The sequence below is a fragment of the Hippocampus comes genome, unplaced genomic scaffold (genome assembly GCF_001891065.2).
Source record: "Hippocampus comes isolate QL1 unplaced genomic scaffold, H_comes_QL1_v1.1 scaffold92, whole genome shotgun sequence".
Lineage (NCBI taxonomy): Eukaryota > Metazoa > Chordata > Actinopteri > Syngnathiformes > Syngnathidae > Hippocampus > Hippocampus comes.
In genome coordinates this window covers 285,497-303,644 of record NW_017805379.1, presented here as the reverse complement: position 1 = coordinate 303,644, position 18,148 = coordinate 285,497, and the positions used below count along the sequence as shown (strand labels likewise).

The 18,148-nt window shown below is 43.6% G+C and overlaps 1 protein-coding gene across 1 annotated transcript in view; it reads left to right on the top strand.

Annotated features, from left to right (window-relative positions):
• The first annotated feature begins 8,209 nt into the window (after positions 1-8,209).
• The window catches only part of spred1 (sprouty related EVH1 domain containing 1), a 34,737-nt gene continuing 24,798 nt past the window's right edge, over positions 8,210-18,148 (top strand). The window contains exon 1 of the mRNA XM_019872557.1: positions 8,210-9,030. Within this exon, the coding sequence (XP_019728116.1) occupies positions 8,999-9,030 (32 nt within the window). The 5' untranslated portion in view covers positions 8,210-8,998. The remainder of the gene's footprint in view (positions 9,031-18,148) is intronic.

Below are 18,148 nucleotides of genomic sequence, written 5' to 3'. Positions count from 1 at the left end.
GCACAGCCAAATTGCAGCATGTGACGCAGGTTGATTTCAGAGTAGTTCTAATTTCAAAACACAACAACAAAAGTTTTAGACACTGCAATTGCTGTACTTACTATAGTATCCTCGTGTTGAGGATACGTAAATGTATTGTAATTTTTTTTTTTGTACTTTTTTTTGGGACAGTTTTTGCATTATTATTTACAATAAATCAACTAACCAGTTATTTCCTGAGATCATTTTTGAAATGAAGAAATACACTTAACTGTCCAAGTTCAGGAAATAAAACAAGTATTCATTCATTCATTTTCGGATCCGCTTTATCCTCATTGTAATTTGAACAAACTGAAAACTGTACCACTTCTGGGGCATTTGGAAATTCCACTACAGTATACTGTTTAAAACAATGCTCACTAGGTGAGGTCGGATAGACTGTGTGTGTATGTGTGTGTGTGTGTGTGTGTGTGTGTGTGTGTGTGTGTGTGTGTGTGTGTGTGTGTGTGTGTGTGTGTGTGTGTCGGATAGACTGCGTGTGTGTATATACTCTGGAATGCACCTGGCCTGATATGCAGGCACAGGAATGCTGAATACCTTCTTCACTCGCCCAGGGAGGCAGGGCTGGAATGTGGCCCAGGCCCCATTCTTCCTCTTCTCTACAAAGTGTATGCACACACACACCTGTGTGTGTGTGTGTGTGTGTGTGTGTGGGCTTTTATGTTCAAGTTTAGGGGACGGCTAGTGGTGGTTGTGGCATGATTTGGGCGTGGATGCAAACGCATGTTGATTTGATCATCAAACTTGAGTAAATAGTATAACTGTAGGTTATTCGGCTGCAAAATGTTTGATTTCCTGAAAAAAATGCCTTCAGAGTGAAAAAAAAACAGACTTGAACCATCAAATTGCATGACTTTTGGAAAAGTCTGGCGAGGCTTCCGATCAGTGACCAAATTTAGTAGGGGTGGGCAAAGTTGGGTCCATTTGGCAAACTCGATCCTTTAATCCCAGCTAACATTTACATCATCCGTATTTTTTTATGTAACTTAGTTGTTTTGTTGGGCGGCCCGGTGGTCCAGTGGTTAGCGCATCGACCTCACAGTGCAGAGGTACCGGGTTCAATTCCAGCTCCGGCCTCCCTGTGTGGAGTTTGCATGTTCTCCCCGGGCCTGTGTGGGTTTTCTCCGGGTACTCCGGTTTCCTCCCACATTCCAAAAACATGCATGGCAGGCTGATTGTACACTCAAATTGTCCCGAGGTGTGAGTGTGAGCGCGGATGGTTATTTGTCTCTGTGTGCGTTGCGATTGGCTGGCAACCGGTTCAGGGTGTCCCCTGCCTACTGCCCGAAGACAGCTGGGATAGGCTCCAGCACCCCCTGCGACCCTTGTGAGGATAAGCGGATCGGAAAATGGATGGATGGATGGATCTTATTCTGTTAACTGTTTTTATTAACCTGTATGCGGAGATTTAAGTTCTTTGGCTTTTTGGTTTGAGTGCCACTCATGACAAAAAGGAAATGTGTGATGCTAAGCATGAAATAGAAAACGGAATCTGAGTTGACACTCGAAACTTGCTACTCAGGGATACAGGTGAGCTATCGCAATAGACAGGTTACAACCTGGACTAGTCGCCATCGAATCACAGGGCACAATCACCCATTCACACTCATAAGTCCAATTTAGTGCATTCAGTGAACCTGGAATGTGGGAGGACAAACGTGCAGCTGGAGAAAACCTACACAACATCCAGAGCCCACACAGGAAGGCCCGAGCCAAGAATTGAACTCAGAATCTCTCGACTGACCACGACTCACCATGCTGCCCATGAGCAATACGTATAATTACACATCAGTGACATGCAACTTTTTTTTTTTAATTTTCAAAAACTGATCAGTGATTAGTTTTGACTTTATTTAAGAGAGGCAACCTCCTCTCCACTTATTCAACATGCTGCCATTTGTGTTATTCCCAACGGGGAAAAATCTAAATCCAAACAGATGCGATGTCGAAGATCCGTGTCTCTTTAATTTGTGTATGATTGAGTCATTTTCTCAATGCGTGGATGTCATCGATGCTTGGGCGAGGAGGGCAATCTATTTAAAGCGCATGGCGTGAATGTACAGCTAGCCTCGCTGTGAAGTTTATACGGCGCTTACGAATTTGATGCGGTGAGTCACGCGTGACGCAGCGCACGGGGGTGGTGTCATGCACGCTTCCAATCCGGACATTCCGCTTCTTCTTCATTTATCTGGCACTTCAGGTTCCCTGTAGGCTTGCCATGTGACCAATCAGATGGCAACAGTTGGGGTGGGGGGGGGGATAATGGGAGTGGGAATTCCTGTTGACGTTCGCCTTGATTCAAAGTAATCTGTAGGCTGGAGAACAAAAGCGTCATTCAGTGTTAATGTGCTGCTTCCCCCTTCGCGCAAGTTGCCGGTTTCATGCTATTGGACAAGCACGAGACCCCACGCTTGACGAGACCATTCCTCCTTCACCGTCACGCTCTATTCCCTATTCCTCCATTCCCGTCGTTGTTCTACCCCCCACCCCTACTCCCCTGCTTCCACCTCTGATGAGCATTTTCTTCATCCAATTCAGGCCTTTCTTCCACTCTTCTCCCCTCCAGCTCCAACCTCGGCCCACTTCACTCCCCTTCCCATGTGGCGACTTTTCATCAGTGAAGTGGCTTCCTGGCCACCCAATGAATGGATGCCGCATTAAGGGGAAAGAGAGAGGACTAATGTCGTCCTCCCTTCCGCCTACAAGTGCCACCGCCCCTTTAGATCTGGCAGGGGAGTGGTACGTTCCGTTGTGGAGGATTGCAGAAGTTTGTGAGACCGCATTGTTTGTCATTAGCCTTATAGGGGGTCACTTTCTCTGCGTGACTCGTGTGTCTCAACACCGGACCCCACCCTTCCCAGAGTGTCTATTGGCCCAAAGTCCAACCTCGCCCCCACCCGCTCCCTTCCCTGCATTTGTGTCGGAAAAGCACCGACATCTGAAAACAATCAAATAATCTAAGCACAATGCATCTCTTCATGGAGGAGTGCTGCTGGTGGTTCCCAGATGAGCGGGAAAGGATTAGGTGGAGGAGGCCCATGAGGGGAGAGCAGCTGAGGAGAGGTCCGGGGTGGGTGTGTGTGTGTGTGTGTGTGTGTGTGTGTGGGAGGGGGGGGGGTGTATTGTTCAGAAATGTGTATGTACACCGTGATATCCTCAAACAGTAGACGCCGTGCCCCAGTTGGTCTACTTAGGACAAAAAAAAACCAACAACAAAACACACACACCCCTCGACCAGATCTGCAAGAGTACAAAAAACGGGAAAAAGTTAACTGCTGTTCCTCTATTGCGAACCAAAACAGCAGCGCCTAAGATATAAACAGTCAAACAAAATCCAGCCCCCATGCCGTGAATTTTCGGAATATGTTGGAAGTTGGAATGATGTCAATCGGATGAATCATGTGGAAGGAGATTCATATAAAAATGTGTGAGGAATAAAACAGATATTTGAATGACCCTTCAGCTTTCACACAATGATTGGCTGCAGCATGCAATCTTGCCTGGATGTAGCAGCCAATCATATTTAAGCGGTGCGTCTCCTGCCTCGAACTCAAGTAAGATTCAGATCAACGCTGCATGACATCTCCCAGCTCATCAGTACGGCACTAATATTAGTTGTTTTACACACAGGATATACATATTATGAATGTGTGTATTGTATTGTCGGTGTGCATAGATGCTAACTAGCATTAGCATTAAGCTAGAGGACTGAATGCCTAAGTCCACTAAACTTTAAGCAAGTCAAGTGCTGACTTGGGTTGAGCAAGTCATCAGTCTTCCTCACTGTTTTTTTTTTTTTTTTTTTTACTGGTCCAAAACGAGTCTCATTTCACTTTATTGTAAAATCATGTAAATGGAGTTCCCCACTTCTACTATTGACTCGTTCCAGAGGGACATCATCTTGAAATCTGGATTCAAATCAAGATGCCCTCTTGGTCAAATGCGTCGTTTGCAGGGGTCCGGCTCATTAACAGATTGCGGTGGTCAGAATGTTCCCCTTCGTTCATTCCACAAACATCTGCAAATGCTTCAACATGGCCCCCATTACACACACACACACACACACACACACACACACACACACACACACACACACACACACACACACACACACACACACACACACGCATACACGCACACAAGCCTTACATGCTGTTCCCTCTCGTCCCCACGAGAATGGTAAACAGTCATCTGCAACTTCCCCTCCAACATATTCATTTATCCCCTCTATCCTGTAGGGTTGGACCATGATTACAGGGAAGCCGAGTGAAGCCGCCCAAATAAACACCCCTCAGGCAGCACCAGGGCCCGTCCACCTCACCCTAAACACCAGCTTCCACCAGCTGGATCGGGTTTCAATCAAACCCACGCACAACGTACAAACCATGGAAGTAGTAGTAAAGGGGGGGGGGCAGTGCAGTCTTCCAAATGTGTCAGTGGGACTGAGTGTATTTTTTTACAAGACAGTACGGAGATCTAAATGTACATTTAGGATCAGTTTAACCCCATCACGCGCAACAAAGTAGATGCTCAACATATTTTACTTTTTGGTTATTTATGCACAGAACTCTGAGTCAACTGAGTTGAGTTGAGAGTTGAGTTGAGAACTCAGACCGTTCCAAGTATACGCTTTCCTCAAGGGCTTTTCGACCGTATTGACCTTCCCTCTCGAACCAACATCCTTGATCGCAATCACAAGACAAACTTCACCCATGTGCCTACAAATGGAATACAACGCAGCATGAAAAACAAAGGCATTTAGCAGAACACACGAATGAGTACATGTGATGTTCTTAGTGGTCACATTTCATAAGAGAGAACCAGTCAAACACGCCTAAAGGGCCCTCACGGTTCCTCCTTTAGTGTCGATACCTTTATGACTCACCACCCTGCAATTAGGGCATCTAAAAATTGTAGCCTTGTGAGAAAAGCAGGCACTCACACAATAATCATAGGTATGCTATAAGGCTGTCGAGTTCAGCGGGGACGTTAAAAACAAAAGCAGCACCTTTTGTTGAAGGCGCACCTCTTGGCACCTAGAAAAAAAGTCCACTGACTTATCGGGGTCCAGAAAACACGAACCTTGGCTCTTACAAATGTAAACAAAGGCATTTTTGCTGTCTTTTCAGATACGAATTAGATCGTTGGCACTAATTTAGCAGCGCTGATATGCTGATACTAATTATCTAAAATAGCAAGTTTGACAGAGTGCAGGGATATCAATGTCTTCAAGTTAGTCACGTTTGGCGAGTGGCAACATAAGATGGCCGCCTGTGGCTTCACTTCTTGCTATGGAAATAAGTGGCATTGTTGGTCCATTATATACCCTATAAATATGTGGTTTAACCACCCTAGATTTGGATTTGACCAAAGTCCTCCTCAATAGACCCAATTTCATCAAAGTTCCATTCTTAAGGCAGAGATATAGTCTAAACTTCTACACATGTTGGAAGACACTGTAGTCTGTCACCGACATACGACATTCATAACCTCAAATGCTTTATGCTTGATGACTTCCCTTTCATGTACAGATATACCTCCACTGTCTAGGATTGGTATTCACCAAATTTTTGAGGACAAATGCCTTGCTTTGTGTTGACAAGGAACACTGAGTGAAGACAAAGACTGCTACGTTACCTTCTCTTCCTAGTCATCAAGTGGCTCGATAAGTGGTTCCTAAACTTCACACCAAGTGCCACCTCAAAAAATACTTATCACTCCAAGCACTTCCATCATGATCAACATTAAAATAGTATTGCATAGTAGGTGCAATAGTTCATCAAAAATGGGGCAATATTTTCCCATCCTTCCATTATCCATTTTTGAAAACATTATTGGATACAACTCTAAAAATCATACTCAATTTGAACATTATCATTGTGCTTGAAAGTAGGAAAATAAATGACTGAATGGTAATGACTATTTCATGAATATCCAGCAGATAATGCAAAATCAAGTTGATCCTGTCTGCACTCCATACAAAATGAAGTCTTGGTCTGGGTGATACATTTTATGTGGCACAAGTGCGTATCAAAAAAGAAAAAGTTTTCACACAACATGCTGTTGCTATGACAACCGTCCAGAATCTTTTACTGTAGCTTGATCTCTTGCCATTCCACACACCGCACAGCAATGCAATAATATTTGAACATTATGTAACCTAGGCCAACAAGTCGGCTTTGCGAAAATAATTGAAAATGATCTTTTAAACGATTAGAAAACAGTACTTCTGGGAACTTCTTGTGTGGTTTGACTGCCAAAGAGTGTAGAAATAGAATGGAGACTGAACGATGGCAATTTGACTATGATGGCTCGATTGTAATAAGGACACTTCACACAAATCTGATCGGCTGGATCGGATTGGCAGATGCAGTATTTTGCTTTTTATGACAATGATCGGCTGTAATGTCATACTCTGCCAAACTATCAATGATGTTTGATCAGACCCACAAAACAAGGTATTAAGGCAAACATAATCTCATTCACTCTTAGCAACAAAGTATCATTGCATGAAAAAAATGCCGGTTTGCCCCGGGCATCGTGCGACCTTTACACATCATCGTTAAAATATCCATCAGCCACCCAATAAGACTTTACAAACATTAAGGACCATCCATTATCTGAGCCGCTCATCCTAACGAGGGTCCCGGGCGTGCTGGAGCCTATCCTTGCTGTCATCGGGGAGTAGGCAGGGGACACCTTGAACTGGTTGCCAGCACACATAGACGAAAAATCATTCACACTCACAAACACACAGAGAACAATTTAGTGTTCTATCAACCTACCATGCATATTCTGGGAATGTGGGAGGAAACTGGAGTACCCGGAGAAAACCCAAGCAGGCAAAGGAAAATATTCAAACTCCACACAGGAAGGTCTGAGCAAGGAATGGAACCCTGAACCTCTGTACTTTGAGGCAGAGGTGCTATAACCAGTCTACACCGTGCCACCCCCTTGAAGGCCACCGTTTTCAGTTTTGTTCATTTCTTTTTTGGAAAAATAGTTGCTCGAGGAATCAGAAAATTCACGAAATATAGCAAAAACAGGGCAAAGTTAAAAACACTACAGACGCAAGTCGTAGCTCTTTCTAGCTACCTTGCTTATACTAGCGTCCACTTGTGTGCGCATAAAATAAAAGCAAAAGCACAACTTTCAAAATAAAAAGACCATATCATTTAGGTTTCACTTTGACTTCATAGCCACTGTGAGGGTTGGTCATAAACTGTGGGTGGACCAGATGTCGCCCCCCAGCCATACTTTGCCTATTTCCGTGCAGAAGTGTCCAAGTTTGCATGTTTTATTGATATCATGGAATTTGTTTCCTCCTTTTAGGTCATCAATGGAGAAGTCCACCCATCCCCGGAATGATAGTGGGACCGCCCATTTTATGACATCCTCCATAAACCAGTCACAGGTTAATTTACGCACACAGATGACACCCTGTTCTTTGCTTTCATATACTGTATTGTGTTTTTGTTGGTCTGCTTCCAATTGACGTTGTAGTTCAAGATGGTGATCGTAGCATTGTTAAAACAGCTCGAATACATTATGTGCATAAACATTCAAATAATACATTTTGCGATTCCTCCTTTTTTTGTTGTATTGTATTCTCTCAATAATAATGCAAAGTGTGTACATGACGTTTTTCATGCATCATTCCTGGATTGAAGCTATCTTGTTTTGACCACAGAAATCATGAATGGTACCTGATGTCATTCTACGTGTTGTGCCTGTATACTCTCTCGCTGCCTACATGATTTCCATGTTTCTCCAGGAAGTGGTGGAATAAAGTAGAGATTGTGTTAAGGGAAGAATGGAGCAAATACATCAAGTTTAATGATCGAGTTCCTTCCGGTCGGAATATTGTCTACGGCGCGTGCGATCTCGGAGCAATGCGTGATTGAAGTGAAACTTCTTTTAGGGAAAATCACCACCGGGACTAGTTTACGTCAACTGCGGAAACACGCGCTTGTCGCGTGTCGTTTGTCGAAAATGTGACGCTTCAGTAGTCAGGATGACAGACAGTTTATCGGAAATAACCGACGTCGACGGGCGGTGCGTTGAAATTCAACATTTTCTCGCACACTGCGGAAGGATTTAATTCTCTCTCTCTCTCTCTCTCTCTCTCTCTCTCTCTCTCTCTCTCCCTCTCTCTCACCCCCCCGCCCCTCCCTCTCAGAGAGAGCGAGTCGACACATCCGCCCAGTTTTCCGATGCCTCCCCTCCCCGTGTTGAAAATGGAGTTCGATTACAGCAGTTGTTCGCCAACTTCTGGGGGGGGAAATTAAAAACCTTTTTTCATCTCCCTTCTAACGCGCGTTTGTGGAGAAACCCAATTTTGTGGTTCGACTCCCTTATCCCTCCCTCCCTTCCAGTTCCCTTCCGGGCGTCGAGGTTGCCTTGAAACGGACATTAGTCGGACACGTTGGCGGAGCGAGGCTGGCTTTCCAACAAGGCGCTGCTTCAAGTGTCGTCCCGGAGAGCCTTCAAGTTGGCGAATGGATGCTCGACAGCCAGCCACAACTGTTACGCCGCCGAACGTGACGGGCTTTTTTTGAGGATATATACATCCACGCAGCGAGGGGAATTTTATTTTTTATCATTTTTGTTTTATCTCCCCACCAAAGCGGAGCTTGTTTGGAAAAGAAGATGGCTAATTTTGTGTCATGGTCGGATTTTACTTCCAGGGAGGAGAAGGAGAAATTGTCATTCTTCCTCCTCGCAATTTAACGGCTAACGCTAGCTCCACTTCTTTTCTTTTTTCCCCCAATTTTTCCTTCATCGAGGGGGAGCATTCTTACCCTTTTTTACCGAGCACCCCACCCTTAAGCAACACCAAACGAAAACACGGCTCGGTTGTACGTATGTGGAGGAAAATGGTGAATTTTGTGCTATTTTGTCCCGCCGTCACAGCGCCGTCGATGCTAGTGCTAGGACTCGGATCCCCGTGAGGAAGAAAATGAGTGAAGATTCAACAAATCCAAAAAACGAGTGAGTACAAATTCCCACCATTAACACCGTAACCATTTTTTTTTACCCTTTCATGTTTCTGTTACGCGTTTGTGACGTGTGGCGCTTCATAAAAACGACACGAGTAAAAACGCTTCATAAAAACGACACGGGTAATATGTGAATGTATAATGTGTATTTTTGAATGGCGTGAATGTGTGTCGTCGTGAGTATAATCTTCAACAATTCTCGCTCATTATGGCGTGAAATTCGTTTAAAATCCTCGAGGAAACGTGTATTAAAATCATGTAGAAGATAGGACACGGACGACAAACGCAATTTTTTTAAAGCATTCATACGCCCAAGAACAAACAACCAGGATATCGTCGTCGTAAAGAAATGACAATAAACGCCTAGTGAATGTTTCATTTCCAAAAGGCGGAAGATATATTTTTTTCTTCAATCACGCTCATTTACATATCTCCATTCATAAAATTGCTTTAAAATGACGCCCGAACGTAACAAACGCGTCCCGTAAATCGATGAAGCACGTCGGATAAAGGGGTGATGATTTCGTGTCCCGAATTTCCTGTCGTTTTTTTTTTTTTTTTTTTGGAGGGGGGGGGGGTATGGTTTTACACCGCTGATCCCTTGTGCGCTCTTGTTGACAGTCAGTGAGAAATATCTGCTTCGGGAGGTGCTGCGGTCACATGATCCCCTCCATTCATAAAGTACCTGCCAGGCCCCATTCACAGTCAACTGTACGCTGTTTCGCATTGCAGCCACGGTCACACAATGATCACATTTCCTTTTCACGCCATTTCCCTCTGTGTGCGCTTGTGCGCAATGCATCAACACTGTTTTGTGTCTTTTGATAATGTATTTGTCACAGAGGAAGTCATATGCTCCTGCCTTTATTTCTCTTTGCCCCTCAGCCATTTACACTGTCACGCTTTGAATGTGTCAAACACACCCATGTTCTAAATCTCTTCATTACAAGCCTCGCAGAAGGCGGGGTGGCTGTACGTTGCACAGATGCTTTTGTCCTTGAACTGCCCGTTTATGTAACATACCTGAATTGGTGCATGTGGGTGCGGGTCCATCTTTTGCTCTGGAAGCAAAGGTCGATGGACGTGCCAGGTGTATCAGGAAAGTTTCAGTACTGATGCCACCAAAGATATATTTCAAACACAAACTCGCAAGTTGTTTCCCATTCAACATCGCTGTGCTGGAGTGTTTGGGGAAAAAAACCTCACTCTTTTCATAGTGTTCGTTTTGAAGACATGGAAGTGCAGACTATTCCCAAAGAATCCCTCCAGGAATACGTGAAGGCTGGGAAAGTGCATGAGACTTCCAAGAAGAAGCTATTTAGTTTTTAAGGCCGTGTGTATTTGAGTCGTGCAGTTTCAGAAGGAGCACTAAGCGAAGGCGTCGATCGCTTGTTTCGTTTTTTTCCGCGAGCTGCCATCTGATTTTTATTGGGGATCAACCGATATTGTATTGTTTCTGTGTGTATTTTTTTTTCTTTCCCATGACAGTGGGTGATTACTGTATTGGACTTGTTAGACGAAATTGTGTTTTATTGTTTGTAATATTCATATTTCAGGGTTTTGTTATTTTATACTACGGCAAATAGTGTAAAAATGTTTGTTCAAACACTGCCTCTAATGTAGATAAAGGTTGGAGGACCGCAGCAGTGGACTCGCAATTGATTCTAGTATAATTGATCTCAATAGGAAATGTATTTTTGGAAAGTCCACCAAATGGCATTTAAACTGTCAGAATCATTTGTGGTCACTGTTACTCTCAGTCAACCCAACCCCCCCACGTGCTTGTCATCAATAGTGGCAGCAGCCACAGGGCCCGCACGTTGGGAAACACTGCGACAGGGCCTACGAGATGTGCTGTGGTTTGTTCCTCTCTGCGTAATGGCGGCAGCTAAGATGGCGAAGTGATCCAAATATTGTTGCTAGGATTCCACCACCTGTCTTGCTGGGTGTATGATTCATAGAAACGCAAAGGGAGCGGGATACGGAACATTGCAGCAGCCGTCACCATTCTTTTGTACTTCTTTTTTTTTTTTTTTTTTTACTGTTATATATTTTTACAAGGTCTGATTACATAAGTTCTGAATCAATTTAATTTAATGTGATCTGTGCACTAAAACTTGTCACAAGATGGGTGTCATGCCACCGGGTGATGGGATTTAGTATTTACAAACACCCTGATGTGAACTTGTTAAATGGCACTGATACCGAGTCCCTGGTAAAGGCTTTGGTCCACTCTGTCCTCTTTTGCATCAATCATTTTGCTTTCTGCTGCATATAGTTCATCGTCCAAGTAGCTAGTCACCATTCCTCGGTTTGTGACAGGTTTTGAACTTCAACTACAGTATGTTGTCACATTGAACAATAAGGCACACTCAATTGCCACTGTACTTACAGTTTTTCGACTGGATCATTTTATATTTATGGCCTACAATGGTTGGAAGTGTTTTTTTTCCATGCAGATATTTAGAGACGACGAATGCATTCTGACTAATGTTTAATACTTATTCAGAAAATACCTACAAACCCAATCGCCAGGGTGTGCCATAGCATCGGTGGCCCGAGGACAGAATTACAAAAGGGAACATGGAGCCATGAATGTAATGCCTTTCTTATTCGCGGAGTGTTCAATGGTCTCCATGTATTGTTTAACTTCATTGTCAAAAATTCAAATGAGCGCTTTTCCATTAGTATATGAAGTCAAACAATATATTTTCAGAGCAAAATTAACAATGTCGTTTTCATGATATGTTAGGGAATGGGCAAATCCAAAACAAATGTTAAACATCTTCAGAAGATCCTTCACAAAAACGGCATCTTTTTTTTTTTTTATCCTTGAAGAAATACTTTACCTGGATAGAATCTCTGTCTGATTTGGAAAGATACTTCTTTCATTTTATTGTGAAGCAAATATTTTGCAGTTGAGGTCCGCAAGCTATAACTTGGGTCAGCAATACTTGCCATTGCACGATCATGATGACGTCAGTTTGGAAAAGTGGAGTCAAATTCATTTCAAACAGTGCTGTCCTTTCTTAAGTTCAAAAGTAAACACCTTTTCATTTCACCTTAAATCCATGATGTATTCCAATCAAGGTGAAGGAAAGGTGGCAAGAGGGTGAGAAGATTTGACTTTGCCAAGAGGCCCCACGTACATGGAGCTTGACTGTTGTCTATATGTCCCTGCCCCCCCCCCCTTTTTTTAATATATTAACATCAAGCCTTGCTCTCAAAGAAGTCTTTACTACTCAGCTGAGTATTAGAAATATTTTTTTTCATATATTTACGAACAAATCTGTTCTTGTGATTAGTCTGTGAAGTTCTTCATGCCATGCGACTCGTTTGCCATGGGTTGTAAAAGGTAATTAGAACTAAAGCTCTTGTATTGTAGCCATTGGCGGCCAATAAAGTGTTCCACTATTATTTTATGAGCGAGAGGTCGTTGGGCCTTGTATTGCTTGGAGTGAAATGATCATGTATAGGTTAGGGCCCCCATTGTCTAGAGACTCCTGCTGTGCGGCGCTATTGCCTTGTTGCCGGTCAGGTGATCTCCGGCGGTCCCCCCTAGCTGTGTCCTCTTCCTATCTGTGTGATTGATTTGACAGCTCAGCATTTTTATCTGCCATGCGGGTGTTGTGATCTTATCACCTGCGGCTGTTTTGCACTCCCATTCCTGCTGCGACGCTTTCTAAACGCATTCCTTCCAAACAGCCCTCATCAAGACATGAAACGACAAAGAGAGACAGCTCCTTCAGCTGCTGGGCCTCATGTTTTACGGGCCTGGGTAATTGCTGATATCCTGTAGCCCTTATGTTAAGCGAAATAAATTCCTGGATATATTTTTTTTAAATAGATTTTTGGAGTCCTTGCCAGCGACTGGATGTGACCTTGAACACACATGTTTTACTCGCGATCTAGATCCGATCTAGACGTGTCTGCCCTTTTCACAAAGCCTGCTGAGCTGAGAGCGGACACATGCCTGGTTTTGCTTCTGCAACTTTTAGGGAAGTGCCGTTTGTAACTACGAATGATGCGTAATTTGTTCAACAATGCGCAAGAGCAATAGCGACGTTAGAAGTCCATCCTATGAAGTGTATCAGGGCATGCCAGTCTTACAAAGAAAGACAAAGCAGTTTCTCTGCCTCACAGCTTTACTGTCGTAATTTTACCACACAGCCTGTTTACTGAAGTCATCTTTTGATGGAGAACTAAGTTGGTGGAACGATGGCGAGCAGAGAGACCAAGACAGAGATTGTCCAAAGTTTGGGATGATTTCACACTTAACAGGGAAGATAAAGTGCAAATGTCTACCACAACAGCACCTCCACGACTGCCAACAAAAGATAACACGTGGATGTTAGCTCATTTGGTTTAGCCTACCACTGCTAGTTAGAACGTATTGTAATACCCCTGCAAGTGGTGAAGGAGAGACACAGCTGCCGGTGGACATTTCAATCGGTTTATTGAACAAACTGTAAAAGAAAACAAAAAGAGGTGCGCACATTGATACATGAGCTGACACCACCGACACGCTCCAGCTTCTGGTCTTAACCGCAACTGAAGTCTGTTGGCCAAAGGTTTTCACCATGGCGCGTCGTAAGCTAGGGCCTCATTTAATAGAGTGCATAGAACAGGTTCTAAGTTTGCTTGTACGACTGAAGTTTAGAATGTGTCTCCAAGAAAAACAAAATCTATTTTGAGCGATAAGTTGAATTAATGGTTATCGTGACAGGCTTATGATTACCCGTACTGGAAACTGGAGACATGTGACATCACTACTGTAAATGGACAGCCAAGCCTTCCATAGCATCCTACTTGGGCGCAGAAACCCACAGATCTTGGGTGTCCATATTATATTGGGTACTACTAGCGTGTTGGCTTGTTCTAAAAATAGCTCACCAGTGATGGGACATAAGGATTTTCTCGGAATGATGTCGAAGATGATGACGATATAACCTGCTGAATTCTGGACGTCACGCATGACATGGGGGTGGGGTCGCAAAGATTTGTGGGTCTCCAATTTTTTTTTTTTTTTCTGCACGAAAAGTCCAAATTGTACGATTTCTGGACCTTGAATTTCGAGTTATCGCCCTCCTGACTTTGCTCTGCCAAGGCCAATGCATTTGTTCACCTCCCATCCAGCCTTTTGTGCCTCATCTCCATTCAAATCCAGACATCTGCATGTAAAGATGATCAACTTGTCTTTCTGTAGTGCTATTATCTTCAGCTAGTGTCTTTTGAGGAAAGAACTTGTCTTCTTGTTGCAAAACAGCAATAGCAGATTCGCTCTAGCAGCAACCTTGTTCAGCTGCACTTCCGTTCATATCCCGAGACGTTCCTGAGTATTTTTTGAGGTAATAGATTTTGACTTCAACCACAAAGCTCATGTATTGCAGAATGATTTGCTCCCAACGGGAGAGGTTTCCTAAAGTTATTTTCGCAGACGCAATATTTATGAACCGGTGTCTGCTTGTTCTAGAAGCAGCCGTGTGATTTGTTTGGGTGATTAATGGCAGCGGTGCTCTGAGTAACCAGACTGCTCGGACTGCCCGGAACGAAGAGCATGTTCCATTCCCATGGTTGGAGTCAGGCCTGGATTCTGTAGATTTTAAAAGCTGAGCCACTTCCCCCTTGCGTTTTTCATTTCCTCTTTGAACATTTTAAGTGCTTTCAATGGCACGTTTCAGGCCTATACCTTTTTAGACATGCACCTTTATGCTTTTTGGAGGGTCAGCACCACAACAGCAGAACATTAGAACGTGCTATTATTTTTTTTGTCTTGGTCATGGAGGGCCTCTGATGTTCACAGACCCTATCTCGGGGCCTTGCGAGAAGACGCTTCGAGCAATAAGCCTCTCAATCGTGGATATTGTTTGCAGTTGTGCGGCATGTGGGGACCATGAAGGCTGCGCCTTGTTGAGAGCTCCCTGCTTGCAGCTGGCCTGACATGGCTCTTTCCTGCGAGGCCGCAGACATAAAAGGGCACAGATGTAAATCCTAAACCTTGTTTCTTTGATGGAGTTCCCAAAACTCCTTTTGAGAACAGGAAGAGGTTTCTGTGCGTGCCAAATGTAATTTCGCTGGTGGGTGTGTTTCTCAAGCGATAGACCTCGATCTTAAATCATTTAAACTTCATTTAATCATTTGCTGAATGACTCATTTGGTGAAGAAATGTCTTTGTCTGGCATCTTGCTGTAGTTTAGAACTTAAATCCTATTTATACAGTACGTTTATAGTGACTCCAGTACATTTATAGTGACTAGGGTTTAGCATTTGACTAAACGTTCTTGATAAATGATGCAGACGTATACAATCTATTCCCTCGAGGAGGTGCTTATAGCCTGGATGTACCTGAGCTTCTCGTAACAAATCATGTGCTACTCCTTTAGACGGCAAACTCGGTGGCATTGGTTAATAGCTTTTCCGCTCTTCCTAAAAGTGACATCAACATCGCTGGAAAACAGTGCAGTTGGAACCCATGTCGTGAGCCTCGCAGTACGTACTGGAGATGGCGACCATCCAAATTTTCTTCCATTAAAGTTTACTGTAGTATGCTAGTTTCATTCCTTCTGGTGTGACCTGATGCTTAATACCTCATCCCTGCGTCTTCCCAGCCTTTCGTCTTACCCCCACGATAGTTATCGAGTAACTACAATTAGAATCACAATCCCTCGAGACTGCTCTAACATCAAAGAAGACCGTAGACGCTGTGCTGCAGCCAAAACTTGTGCTTCCTCTTCTGTTGATCACACACACACACACACACACACGCACGCAGAGTAATGTCATGCACAAGGTTTTAATTTACCGGAATGCATGTGGTTTAAATGAAGATCAACTCATTCAAGTTTTGTTTTCCATGTTTAAGTGGTGGTGGGTTGAATTTTTATTTGTTTAATATCACCCATTGGAGATCCAAAAATAAACGGGCTGCCTTTCTCACAAGCACGATTTGCTTCATTTTAAGCAGTTTGTTTCTCTTTGGTCAGGTGTAAACGCAGAAATTGAAATTTTATGTCCTGATCATGCTTTTTGGGGATCCGACCCTTTAGTTTTAAGGCTCTGTCGATACAGAGTCTTGATCCGATACCTTAGCAATACATATTAAAGAAAAAACAATGAGTGTGCATAGAAATTGTCTTAAATTATGAAAGAAATGTACATCCAGACGTGTACATATGGTACATACCTGTATAAATTAAATGTTAATATACATCTATCAACTGTATATTTATTATGATGTGCCAATTCACCAAATCCATGCCAATTGCTTCTTGTAACACTCTCAAAATAAACAAGTTCTCTCTTTTTTATTATTTGGCCACTTTGTGACCTTGTTAAATTTTCAGAAAACCAACCAAAGCAATCTTTTTGCCCCAATCCCTGATCAGCTGAAAACCATGTGATTGAAAACGGACATCCCTCATTTCAGACATTTCCATCGTGTTGAGAAAGCCATTCTGACTAATGTGAAAAACTGAACCAGGACATAATATTTAAACCCATGAACAGATTCAGAAAAAAATATGTTTCGTTTTTGTCTCAGTCACGAAGCATGAGCAGCATTCAGGATGTTTTATGTTTGCTCTTGGCAAATGTGGCTTGATGACAATTGGCTAATTTATCAACACGTTCTTGCTATTTTGTCCACTCAAGACTGAGTTAAAAAAAAATGTTCAAATGTGTTTTCATTGTTTAGTGCTGCAGTGTTCTTTTTCCCTGAGTCAGTTGATAGCTTTGCCCGAATGTTCTTGTGAGAGAGATGAGTCACCAGCAGCCTCGACGTGTTGCAAGAAGATACGGCAACATTTCTCTTTCACTTCTCCTTCTACAGGCAAAGTATTGGCTTTCAGCGCAGCTAATAAAGCAGGCGTGCAAACGCAGACGGTTTTGTGGGCATTGTCCAATTACGGATTTGGCTTTTGTTAATGGCTAACATAAAGCACCCCGATGTGGTACTTGTGTCATAATTTGCTCTGCATCCATGTTGGGTCATGTCATTTGTTTAGTGCTGCCCTTCAAGTTGGCTGGTTATTTAGAGCGCTTGAACCGTGGCTAATTAGCTAGCTGGCGATGGCACTGCTGGAATCGACAGTTGCGCCCTGGATTGCATGTTGTTGTTTATCTGCGATGGTCAACTGAATGCTGCGGTTTCTTGTCTCTTTTTGTCAGTGTTCAAATCTGACCTGATTTGTTTTAAACCTAGCTTAGCTTTTACCCTTCATTTACCGAGATCCGAACAGAGGATAAGCTACAAAATCGGATTGGGATAAGTAGCTTGATTATTTTGCCAATTATTTAAAAAAAAATAAATTTCCTACCCCACAAACGCTTATAAAGTCCTACAAGCCAAATTTCTTTTGTGGAGCCAGACAATGTTTCTCTAGTTTTGATACAGGTCCACGCAGGAGCGATGGCGAGATGGAAAAAATTAGTTTGGAGTGGGGGGACTTTTCTCCCCTTTTCTGATGTTAATGAAAGGAGGACTGGTTTTCCAGCTCTTAGCTTGCAGAGTGTGTCTCCCCTACAGCATGCTCCACTGCCTGGACATTGTGGGAGTACAAAACTCCAGGCCCGGCATCCAATAACGTGAAATTTCAGCAGAGAAGCAGCCATTGTGTAGCAAGAGGCAGGCGGGGAGGGGTTTTGGTAGCAGAGGGAGACAGAGCGGAGCAAAGGGAGGGCGACTTGGCCGGCTCCCAGGGCTCAGGCCACATCCTTTCTCTCTCCTCTCATTCGTCACTCCTCCTCTTCCTTCTCCTCTTCGTGTCTTTTCCCCCCCCCCCCCACTTGCCATCCACCCTCCTCCCACCATCAGGATAGGAAGCCAAAGACTGAGACACAAGAAAAAGCATGATGGCATACTGGAGCCTAGTGAGCGATGGGCCAGAGCGAGCGGACAAACGGCCACTTTGTCCACTTAGGAAATGCTTGTCCCAGGATCCCCCTTCTCCGGCACACACTAGAGCAGCCGGTCTCGAGGCCTTGGCCTGCCTGGCCTGCACGTGCTATACCATCACGCCGTCTCGTCACCACAACGTCCTACTTTGTCTTCTGCTTTAAAAAAAAAAAAAAAAAAAAAATTAAATATATATACATATATATATATATATATA